This window comes from Psammomys obesus, unplaced genomic scaffold (genome assembly GCF_907164565.1).
Source record: "Psammomys obesus unplaced genomic scaffold, mPsaObe1.curated_primary_1811, whole genome shotgun sequence".
In the NCBI taxonomy this organism is placed as follows: domain Eukaryota; kingdom Metazoa; phylum Chordata; class Mammalia; order Rodentia; family Muridae; genus Psammomys; species Psammomys obesus.
This window is the reverse complement of record NW_026596134.1, coordinates 25450355-25462377: the sequence shown is the minus strand read 5'-3', so window position 1 is coordinate 25462377 and position 12023 is coordinate 25450355. Positions and strand designations below refer to the sequence as shown.

Genomic DNA, 12023 nt, shown 5'->3' with positions numbered 1-12023 from the left:
AAAATATAATTTTCCTTTTACTAAGGCAAAGACAAGCCATCTGAAGGTAAGAACTCAGCTAACTTTGTACTTTTCTGACTGAATGTGCTAGAATATTGACTGTACTTAATAGATAAAAATTCTTTGTGCAGTACACATCTTTTGGTTAAAAGTGATAGGATATCAGCTAAAACAAGCTCAACCTAAAGAGGGACTTTATCAGTTCAATTAGTATGTTAAAATCCAGGGGTACAAATAAATCTGTGGCCCTTAATGATGTTATTGGAGTGTATTCTTCTTGCTTTTGTCTGTCTAGATCACACTTTACTCCTGTCATTAGTGTTCGAGTCTTGCTGCTGCCAGTAGCGTTTTGCCAGCACGAGGGAAGGCGAGCAGAAAGAGATCCAGTTTGTGACTTTGAATCTCATGATTCCCAAAGGAAGGAAGTGTGTCTTTTCTGGGTGTTCCAAAAGAAAGGTGCTGGGAGAGAATTCTGTGTCCGAGCCAGTCCTTTGGTGATAGCTTGTGTGCTCTGAGGCACCAGGCCTCAGACACAGTTGAGAGGGCTTGATCTGATACAGATCACCAGCAACAAGAGAGATATCGAAATAATGTAAGAATAGGAAAACAGGGTAGGCTATTGAATCTACTCTTATAGATCTTTGTATATTGTATATTTGTTTATTTGTATATAGATCTTTGTATATTAATCTTGATTGTACAAGATTAAGGTTATAATTTGTTACATTGGTGTAGATCCTTTGCATATGGATACAAAATTAAGATTATATTTTGGCTACAGCATACCATGTATCAACTCAGGCATTGTACTTACTTAATTCTTACAGTCCAATGTGAAGTTCTAGTCCTTTTGAAAGCTACTATTACAAACTGTTTAGAATAATTAAGAAATGCAAGCTAATAGTCAAACTTGTGATTTTTGTTAGGTACTAGTTTAGTTAATCACAGGTGTTTGCTAAGTTAATCAGTTAGTATATAACTAGAAACATTGGTTTCCTAAAGAAACAGATACATGGCAGTCTAAGAACACAGCTGCTTTTTGTGAGTGGTACTTTATTTCACAAGATGGCTCAGTGGGTAAAATGCTTGCTACCAAGTCTGATGACCCAAGTTCAACACTGCTTGTACACGCGTGCATGCACGCACACACACACACACACTCAGTTGTATGTAAAACATTTTTTAAAAATTTCTCATTTGTGTCCATATGCCCATCTTTGGATGCTGACACTGTGGCTCATACCTTTAATCCCAGTACTCAGAAAGTAGAGACCGGAGGATCTTTGAATTTGAGCCTAATCAAAGCTATATTGTGGGTCTCTGTTTCAAAAACCAAAACAACAACAAAAATGTAATTCTTTGGGCTGGTAATTTCCCTCAGTATTAAAGTACTCACGTGCTATGTATTATGTACTATGTTTTGATTTATGCTTTTACATTAGAAAACAAAGTTTAATTGAGTATGATGGTGCATGCCTATACAAATAACCACAGCACTCAGGGTGCCGAGACAGTGGAATCATGAGTTTGAGGCCAGTGTTGGCTACATAGCAAGGCCCTGTTTCAAGAAACCAAAGAAATTTTAAAGATAATTTCTTTATATACTGTCTCTCTTTTCATATGACATTCATTAGTTAGATTTTACAGAAAATTCTCACTTGGTAAATGAAAGAAGATGTAGTTATTATCACAATGATTGGAACCTTGTTCTCAAGCAGTGAAGTTTATGTCTTGGCAGAATTAATTAATGCTAAGTGTGTTATGGCTGCCCAGGGTTTATAATGAGAAGGCAGATTTGTGGTTGTTGAATTCATAGAACTCCTTACTTGTTTCTATAATCAATGCCTTATCTGTACCATTTTAATGGCAGTAAACTTTATGCTTGTCATATCAAGGAGATGCTGCTACCAACTGTACCATCTCTAGTTGTAGCAGCTGAAGTTGCTTAATTCTGTCTAATCTTTATCTGCTGAGAAAAGATTTCCCCACTTTTTATTACAAAAAAACCCAAACAGACTAAAGTGGAGAACAGAATAATAAGATGATATATCTATAACTCAGTTTTTGTAATTAGCATATGTCCAGTTTGGTCTCATTATGAGTAGCCTCTCACAGCATCATGGTCATTCTGATGCTAGCCCAGTGCACTGTATTACCACTAGTGCCAAATAACTTCAGTTATATTTCCAGAAGATAAGGCTTTAAAAACACTGTAACCACATTTCCATTATCCTTATTTTTTAAAGGAATGTTATATGGTGGTGCACACCTGTCATCGAACTTTTGGGAGTCTGAGGCAGAAGGATTATGAGTTTGAGGTCAGCCCTCTGGGTCATATAGTGAGTTCCAGACCAGCCTGGGCTATCTTGGCAACTCTTCCATGTAGAAGGAGTGGGGAGAAGGTATCTTAGCATGTTTTTCTGGGTGGTCTAAAACTCATGGCTCAAATGATTTTTCTTCCTCAATATCCCAAATATCTGCACTACAGCCTGTCTATTCTCCACTAGCGTTTTACCCGCAGTAGCAGCCTTTGAATTACTGTCAAGTTCCATGATTTTATTAAAGGTTGTAAGATTGTGATAATCTTATTTTGTCATCGCTTTTTATTTAGAACTTTATTATAAAGAACAAGTGACCAACTATTTGATGACCTCAAAAGTTGTTCCTTTTAGAATTACAGGGTAAATGGTTCATTTTACTTAACAGTTTTCAGAATAATGAGTTTATTCCCAAGCCGGGTGCAGCGGCAAACACCTGTAATCCCAGCATTCTGGGAGGCAGAGGCAGGCAGATCTCTGTGAATTTGAGGCCAGCCTGGTCTACAAAGTGAGTCTAGGATAGCCAAGGCTACACAGAGAAAACCTGTCTCAAAAAACAAAACAAACAAACAACAAAAAAATAGTTTATTCCCTAAGCATAATGAAGTCTATTTTAATGGATTCCCACAATATAAAAATCCACAATTTGGGCTGGAGAGACGGCTCAGCAGTTAAGAGCACTGACTGCTCTTCCGGAGGTCCTAGGTTCAATTCCCAGCAACCACATGGTGGCTCACAACCATCTGTAATGGAATATGATTCCCTCTGGTATACATAAGAACAGAGCATTCACACAACGAATGAATGAATGAATGAATGAATGAATGAATGAATGAATGAACGAACGAACAAATAAGTGGATGGATGGATAGATAAATAAATCTTTTTAAATGCCCACAATTAAAATATTATTACTGCTGACTGTTTTTAATATAATTTTAAGTTTTAAAATTTTTATTATTAAAAGAAACCTGCAAATAATAGTGCAAGCATTTAATCCCAGCATTTGGGAGGCAGAGACAGGTGGGTTGCTATGAGTTCAAGGCCTGCCTGGTCTAAATAGAGAGTTCCAGCACAGCCAGTGATTAGAAAAGTCCTGTCTCAAAAAACAAAACAAAACAAAAACCTTGCAAGTAAATAAAAATTTCATGCCCCAAAATTAACCAGACTCTAAGTCTAATTCAATTCAATGAATTTCTGTACAGTTAGAATATGCATACAGAGTGGAAGCTGTGGGGCTTCACATTAAATTGTGCACTTTCTTTTTTAATGATTTATTTATTTTTTTTATGTACATTGATGTTTTGCTGCTTGTATGTCTGTGTGAGGGTGTTGGATCCTCTGGAACTGGTTACAAACAGTTGTGAGCTGCCATGTGGCTGTTGGGAATTGAACCCGGGTCCTCTGGAAGAGCAGCCAGTGCTCTTAAGTGTTGAGCCATCTCTCCAGCCGCAAATTGTGCACTTTCAATATTGATATTTTATGCACTTTGGCGGTGGATAAGTTAAGTGCAAACACACGTTTGTGTACACACATTTGTGCAGCAGTCAGAGAGCAACTTGGGAAAGCTGATTGTCTTTCTGTCTGTGGGCCAGGGAATTGAAGCCAGGTTATTAGGTTCAGTAGTGAAATTTCTTACCCACCGAGCCATCTTTACTGCCAAGTATTTGTATTTCTAAGAACTGTTGGGACTGGGGTTAGTTGCAGTCACCTAATTCTTAATCAGTGAACTTTTTTTTTTTTTAATTGAGGTAAGAAAATACTTGAAGTAAGAAATGGAAAGGATTACATTGATACTGTATCAGACTTCTTGGATACAGTCTCTTTCTTTCAGAGTGTATGGTGTATTTGCATAAAAACCTCTTTTTTTTTTTTTTGTCCCTTAAATTATTCATCTACTCTAGGGGTTGTCTTTCATTTGACACCTTAATCTGGTGTTCTGATGTCTCAGTATTCTTTCTTCCATTAATTGAAAGAATGACATGGGTGAAAAATAAGCAGGAGGAACTGGTGAATCCCAGAGGACCAGTGATACTGTTTTCATGCAAATATCTGCCCTGATAAAGATGATGAGATGAAAAAAACACAAAAAATATTTAGCCTTGAAACATGATTGTCTTTTCGCAGTATTGTTAAATGTTAATGTAGGAATAACAAGCCAGTTCTAGTGCTGATAGTAGCTACATTGTATCTTTTGGAAGATGAGACTTCCCCTTTGGTTTGGTATATGGTTATATGTCAGATGAGCCTTTTGGTGTACAGATGATAGAATGCAAGAACTTCTTTTTATAGATTTGTTTCATTTTTAAGGCACTTTTCCCATTCTTTGAGATTTGTTATTTGTTTGAACTCTTGGATTAAATGTAACTTTTTAAAATAAAATTCATTTTTTGAAGCTGCCTTTGCAGTCTGTGGACCAACTGACAAAATAGCAAATTTGCAGTGTGTAAACTTTTCCTGGTGGAATGAAGGGATGGTCAGTTACTGATGCCCTTAGATGGAATGACCCATGGTATCTAATGAAGCTGTGGCTTAGAGCTGAAAGGATGACGGCTTCCAAAAATCCTCTAGTGTTAGGTAATTGCTGATGTAGTGGTGAAAGGATGTCTGAAGCTCCTGTGAGAGTTTCTTCTGGTAACATGAAGCGTGTTAATTGTTTGGCTGCATCTGCTTGAACTGTGCCTGATCACCATTATGACGTGGGCGTGAGGCTGACTTAGTCCTGTAAATGTCAACAGGCAGCTGCTGCCCTTGTTTCTAAGATCCATGTAGTTGCTGTGAATCCTGCTACTGAATCTTTGCAGTTTTTACACTTTTCTGATTTTTTTTTTTCTTGTTTCTAACGGTGATAAGTTTTGTAGCAGTCATACAAATGACCTACTTATTGGTTAGCTTGGAAAAGATTAAAAATAGGTTGTAAAAATTTGGAAAACTAAGGATCATTTCTTTGCAGCTAAAGCTGGGCCTGAGACTGATGAATTTGGGATTTTTGTTGATATAGTACCAGCTTTATTGAGCTGCAGTTCATATTGTCTGTAATTCACCTATTTATACCAAACAATCCTGCCTGCAACATAGTCGATTCTAGGACATTTTCATCACCATCTCTAAACCCTGGGCCCATTTGCCCTAATCCTCATTTCTCCTCAGGCTCCTAGGGGCTCAGCCATTGCTAATCTGTTTTATGTCAGTATGGATGTGCCTAGTTTGGAATCATGTAGTATGTAGTGTCTGTGTCTACAGCCTCTCTCTCTCTCTCTCTCTCTCTCTCTCTCTCTCCCTCTCTCTCTTTCTCTCTCTCTCTCTCCTTTTCTTTCTCTTTTCATTGTCTCTTATTTGAAGTGCTGGGTATCAGACCCAAAGCCTGTATCTTGCTCAGCAAGTGGTCTACTGCTAACTTACGTAAGTCCCTCCAGCCCTGAATTCTTTTGCCAAAATAGTGTTTTCAGTGTTCATCTGTGTTATAGCATGAATCAGTCCCTTTTGCATGGCCAAATAATACTCCTTTGGGTAGGTATATCACATTGCATCACCAATCAAAAGGCATTTTATTGTCACTACTACTCTTTAACTAGGTTGATAATGCTGTTATTGTATAGACATGCATTTTTGTTCTCTTGTATGTATAACTAGGGTCGTATGGGAGCACTCTATCTGTTTTCCAAGCTGGCTGAACCATTCTACGCTTCCACCAGCAGTGGAGGAGTTTACACTAATATTCATTATTGTCCTTTCAAAATAGTTACAGCTGTCCTAGGGGTATAAGGCTCCTGTGGTTTGGATTTGTATTTGCCCAATGATGATGAATGCTTATGTGTTCGTGTGCTTACTAATCGGTTTTACACACTTAGCCATGCTTAAAATTGTCTATGTGCACATTTATTGTTTGCGAATGGGGATGATTTTGTTTCTTTCAATTTTAAGTTTTTTTAAAAATTTCATTTTGTGACCTTAGTCAGAATTTCACTATAGTGGTAACAGAAGTGGTAAGAGTAGGTGTCCCGTTTCCTTCCTGATCTCAGACAGAAAGCATTTGATCATAGAGACTGGTATTTTCATAGATACTCTTTAGTGGAAATGAAATTACATTGAATGTATTACTTCTTAAGAAAACTTTAAAGAAGTAGACTTACTTTGATAAAAATAGCCACTTCTGTTCTTTTTTTCATATAATCATGTGTGTTTGTTAAGCAGTTTGAATAAGATTATTTGGCTAAAATCTTAGATTTTTGTTTGTTTGCTTGTTTTTTCAAGACAGGGTTTCTTTGTGTAGCCTTGGCTGTCCTGGACTCACGTTGAAGATCAGGCTGGCCTCAAACTCACAACTCACAGATATCCTCCTGCCTCTGCCTCCCCAAGTGCCACTGCACCCGACTCTGATTCTTAGAAATTTTAAAAGCAACTTTTTTGTGTAACCACAGTAATTAAGACTTTCCAATTTAAAGTTTTACAAAATACTTATTTCCTTTTGAATTGCACGTGTATGCATGCATGCTTGTGAATATCCGAGCAGTGCAGAGGCATCTGATCCTCCAGGACTGCTGTGACAGGTCAGTGGGAACCACCTGCTATGGGTACTGGGAACCAAACTTGGATCCCAAACAAGGACTGACTGAGTTCTTTACTACCGAGTTATCTCTCCAGCCCCCATTTAAATGTGTTACTTCACTCAATAAGTCTGTACCATTATATGGTACAAAGTGGTTGCACCAAAGAAAAACCAGTGTTAGTACCCTGTAGGCATACACTTTTGAAAAGCAACTAGTTATATTGAGAAATTATTCTCCTTCTACATTTTTGCTTGTGGAACAGGATGTTGATGTGTAGCCCAGACTGACTTTGTAGTCATGGCAAATTTTCTACTTCTACTTCCCAGGTACTGGGATTTGGGGAATGGAACACAACATGTAGCTCTGAGGGCAGTTAGCTCTGTCCGGCTCTGATTGCAGTTGGCGGTTGAAGGGCAGTGTAATGTGGCTCTACACTCTAGGCATTCTTTGTGTGGCTTTTTAATAAGACCTATTCAGGACTACTACTTTCTGAGTCCCTAACAAATCAGTAGCAGATTTCTTTCCTTAGTGAAGGAGAGAAATCATCTCGTATGTCACCTCTAGATGGCAGCATAAGTCTTACAGTACTTCTAATTCTGGCCATACTGCTTGAACTGGGTTTCTGATTTGGGTAAAAGCAGCTTTTGCTTTTACCCAACCAGACTGTCAACCAGACTGTTGACCTAACTTTTCCCCTTTTTCTTTTCTCTCTTTTTTTCATTGCTGCAATCTTATTTTTAAAAGCTCATTTCCTTTTTGAAGTAATGTGTATTTTTGATGCTCAGTGTCTTTTAGTTTCTTTATTGTCCAAAGTAGCATTTTGCATTTCATTTTGGAGGTTGCATTTTTAACATTCCAAAAGTGTGATTGTTTAATTCACACTTTGGGCTCAGGGCTCTTACCTGTCTTATTTCCCTTTCAATAGTTTTTCGTGGATTCTTGGACTCTGGGGTGTTGTCATGAAATGTCAGGCAATTCCATATTAAATGAAAACAGGAATTTTATCTAAAATTGATAGAATAAACTTGGGCTAGTAGGCCTTTTAGAGAAATTAAATTATTTGAAAATAGTTCTCAAACATTGTTATTTAGAATGTTGTGTCCCGTTCAGCAGGTATTTATCTACTTCACACAGGCTCTCTATGTTATATGAAGTTAAGTACCATTACTTCACTGTGTACATTAAAATCTATGAGGAAAAGGAGAGATGATAAGTAAGTCATTCTTAATAGACCACTGAGAAATACTTTCTTGAAGAATACAAAGAAGTAATTGTTTTGGAGAAAGAAGGCAGTTGTGTAAGCTGCTACAGAGCAGGTAAACTTCATTTTATATGTCCCTGTGAAATGACCAGTAAGGCCTGTCTAGAACCACCGAATTGAGAAACATTCTGTTTTCAGAGAAGTCAGTTATTCAGTTATTGATGTCTGCCCTAGACAGGGAAAGGAGCATGGTACCAATTTTTGAAACATTGAAAATAATAGATTTACTGGAAACTCCTTTACAGATCCCTGCATTTTAGGCCAGTCTGATCTACAGAGTGAGTTCCAGGACAGCCCGGCTACACAGAGAAGCTCTGTGGTGTGTGTGTTGGGGGGAGGGGAAACTTGTGGAGATGTCTCACTGTATAGAGCACTTGTTGAATAAGCACCCCCAGCTCCCACATAAAAGACGGGCCTCAGCCATATGTGTCTGTAACCCCAGTATTAAGTGGTAAAAACAGGAGGATACAGGGAATTCTCTGTACTCTCAGTGGCCAGCTTCATGTTCAGTGAATACTGTGTCAGGAGAATAAAGTGGACCACGACAGAAGAGCCAAGTTATCTCGCCTCTCTGCGTGTGCACCCTTGGGTATACCACACGCACACACGCACACCAGCACCATCACCAAAAACAAATGAAAATGAATTTTAAAGAGCATGTAGGCTCTTGGGTGAAAATGGGAAGGAAACATTCCAGGTGGCTTGAATATTTAGAGATAGGTAGAGTTTGGAAGCAACAGCTGTGTTCAAAAGAATAGTATAGGTAATGGAAGCTAGTCCCCGAGGACAACAAATGATATTAGGAACCGTAAGAACTAAGACTGGGAGGGTTTGAGGGTTAGACCTTGAATTTCAGAGGGTGAAGAGTAAATGTTCTGTAAAAGGGATTTTAATGGTTTTGATGATAGCTATGTGTTCATTAGAGATGGCTGTGAGATACTTGACTAAAACAACTCAGCTACATATTTTTTATTGTAAAAACAGGAAAGCAAAAGAGAACAACCATAGCCTTATCACTCAGAGGCAACTGCTGTGAACATTTGATGTTTCTTGGCTTTGAATATTTGTGTTTATACTAGCCCATATAGATACACAGAAATGACTTCCTAGGTTTTAATTTGTTTTCATCATTCTTTTGTTTTGGTTTGGTTTTGGACAGGGTATCTTTGTGTAGCTCTGGCTGTCATGGAACTCACTTTGCAGACCAGGGTTGTCCTCAAACTCACAGAGATTTGCCTACCTTTTCCTCCTGAATTCTGGGATTAAAGGTGTGAGCCACCACCTCTGGGCCTGAGATGTTTTCCTAACATAACTGACACTATGTGTATATTCCTCTTCCTAAAATTCCAACCACTGGACATCTTTTAATAGGATGGTCACATCCCTGTAGGTGGCATTGGCTGATGTAGGGTGGAGTGGATTTTGAGAGACCAGAGGCAGGAAGCTAAGGGTGAAGCTTTGGGGGATTCAGAGGGTAGCATTGAGAATGGAGGAGAGCGCACACAGAGCGGATCCTCAAGCTTCCTTGCGATATGCAGGAATGGCCAGGTGTCTGGGTTCCTGTTACAAGATAAGGTGAAATTATAACTTATCATGCTAGAGGTTATGTTTGTTTTGTTTGAGGCAGTTTCATGTAGCCCAGGCTGACCTCACACTCAGGGTCTAGCCAAAGAAGATGTTGAATTTCCTCCTGCCTTCATATCTTTAGTACTGGGATTACATGTGCGCACCACCATGCCTGGTTAGTTTAGGGGATGCTGGAGACTGAACCCAAGGCCTTGTGCATGCTAGGCAAATGCTGGGACAAATGAGGCCTAACCCGGCTGGCTCCCTCATGCTGTATTGAGTCCTGTTGATGATAGAGAAGTCAGAAAGGGAGATAAACTTGATTAACAACAGCAAAAGTTATCCGATTCTTTTCTGTGTCTTTTTGTCATCAAAATACCTTTTATCTTTACTTTTTAGAAATAAGTAAAAGTCATTTTTCAGAATGAGTGTTTACTCTCAGTGTGAAAGCAGCACTCTTGTCTAGTTGAGCCACACTACATGGGTGACATGATACTGCAGATGGATATGGTAAGCTCTTTATATATGTGATAGATAATTTTTTTGCCAACTATAAGAGGTTTAGAAATTTAAGTTTGAAGTGACAATAATTGGCACCAAAAGATCACTTTTGCGGCATAGCTATCTTTGGATTGTGTCTGTACCAGGTTAGTTCATCGTAAGATGATGGCTGCATTTTCTGTATGGTTGGAGAGAATACACAGCCATCTCATCTTCCAGAAAGGCACTTCCCACCTTCCCACCTCTCCTTCCCTACTGACAACAAGAATCATTGTCAGTTTGATAGGCAAAAACAATTGTGAAAGTGAATTTGATTTTCATATATATTGATCTTTTTTTTTTTTTTTTTTTTTTTTTTTTGAGACGGTTTCTCTGTATAGCCTTGGCTGTCCTGGAGACCACATATGTATTGATTTTTATCTACTCTTAAGGCTGGAGACTCGGGAAAGTATAAATTTAGGTCTGGACATGGTACACACGTCTTTGTTTTTTTTGTTTTTTTTTTTTTTTTTAAGCATTGTACATCTCTAATGACTCAAGGTGGAAGCAGGAAGATCCGGAGTTCTAGGGCAGGTTCTGCTGCTTGAGTTTTAGGTCAGCCTGTGACCCTGTCTTGGGGGAAAAAAGAGATAAACTTAAATGATTATAGCCTAAAAAATCCAGGGAACTTGATTCAAAGGCACTGTAAAAACTACTGATTCTTGCTTTTTTAAAATACCATTCAAAACTTAACCTTATTTCTTTTGTTTTATGCATTACCATAACATCTCACCATATTCATTATCATGGCATTGTGTTTAGATAATAATTCAGTATAAAATCTAGAATCCCCACTTTGAAAGGATCAAGGTTATTTCTCGTAATTAGAAATTGTCAATTTAGCTTTCAAGTATTTTGTTTAAAGATGTATTATGATAATGGGAAATAAAACATGCTGATATTTCTCATTTTTCTCTTGGTTAACAAATTAGGATACACAAATCCTTAAATTACCTTTAAGGCTTATAAGCACTCATATCTTTTATCCATTAGTCAAGTCACTTTATAAATCCAACATTGCCTCTGAAATGGTTTTACTCACAAAGAGGATTTTGCCATAAAATGCTTCTGGTATTTTACCCTTTTCATTTGGGGAGGAGGGACAGGATAGAGAGAGCAGACAGGCCATAAATCAATTAGGATGAGATTGCTTTCAAAGTATCATTTTGTATAATGCTACAAAATACATACTAGGAAAGAAGATGTATATTTAGATGAACTTGTGTGTGTGTGTGTGTGTGTGTGTGTGTGTGTGTGTGTGTATGTGTGTCTGTATCTCAGTGATAGAGTATGAGTCCCTGGGTTCAGTCCCTAGTGCTGTAATCACAGAAAGACCAAATAGGTGCACGAAAACTAGAATGATAACCAAGTAAACTATTAAATATTTGAAAAGGATAATGCAGCCATTAAAAACAATGCTAAAGCATTAGAGAACATCTAATGACAGAAAATATTCACAAGTAAGGATGATACCAAGAATAAAAAGGCAGAACATTGGTCAGTGAAATGGCTCAGTGGGTAGCTCTGCTTGCTGTCTGCTAACCTGAGTTTGATCCCTGGAACCCACAGATAGAAGAGAGCCAACTCCTGCAGGTTGTCCTCTGGCCTCCACACATGCATGATGTCATGAAAGTGTACATTTGCAAAACACAAACACAAAAGAAATTAGTATGTCTATACATAGGTATTGTGTGTGTGTGTGTGTGTGTGTGTGTGTGTGTGTGTGTGTGTGTGTATATATATATATATATATATATATATATATATATATATATATATATATATATA

At 38.0% G+C, this 12023-nt stretch overlaps 1 protein-coding gene across 3 annotated transcripts in view; it reads left to right on the top strand.

The window, feature by feature from the left end:
• Positions 1–12023, top strand: part of Lin52 (lin-52 DREAM MuvB core complex component) — a 48752-nt gene that overhangs the window by 11780 nt on the left and 24949 nt on the right. For 2 of the 3 annotated variants that reach the window (XM_055592702.1, XM_055592704.1), the window contains exon 6: positions 26–46. In XM_055592702.1, the coding sequence (XP_055448677.1) occupies positions 26–46 (21 nt within the window). Of the gene's footprint in view, positions 1–25; positions 47–2246; positions 2350–12023 lie in introns of those variants that run through there. The other variant, XM_055592703.1, reaches the window with a different exon arrangement.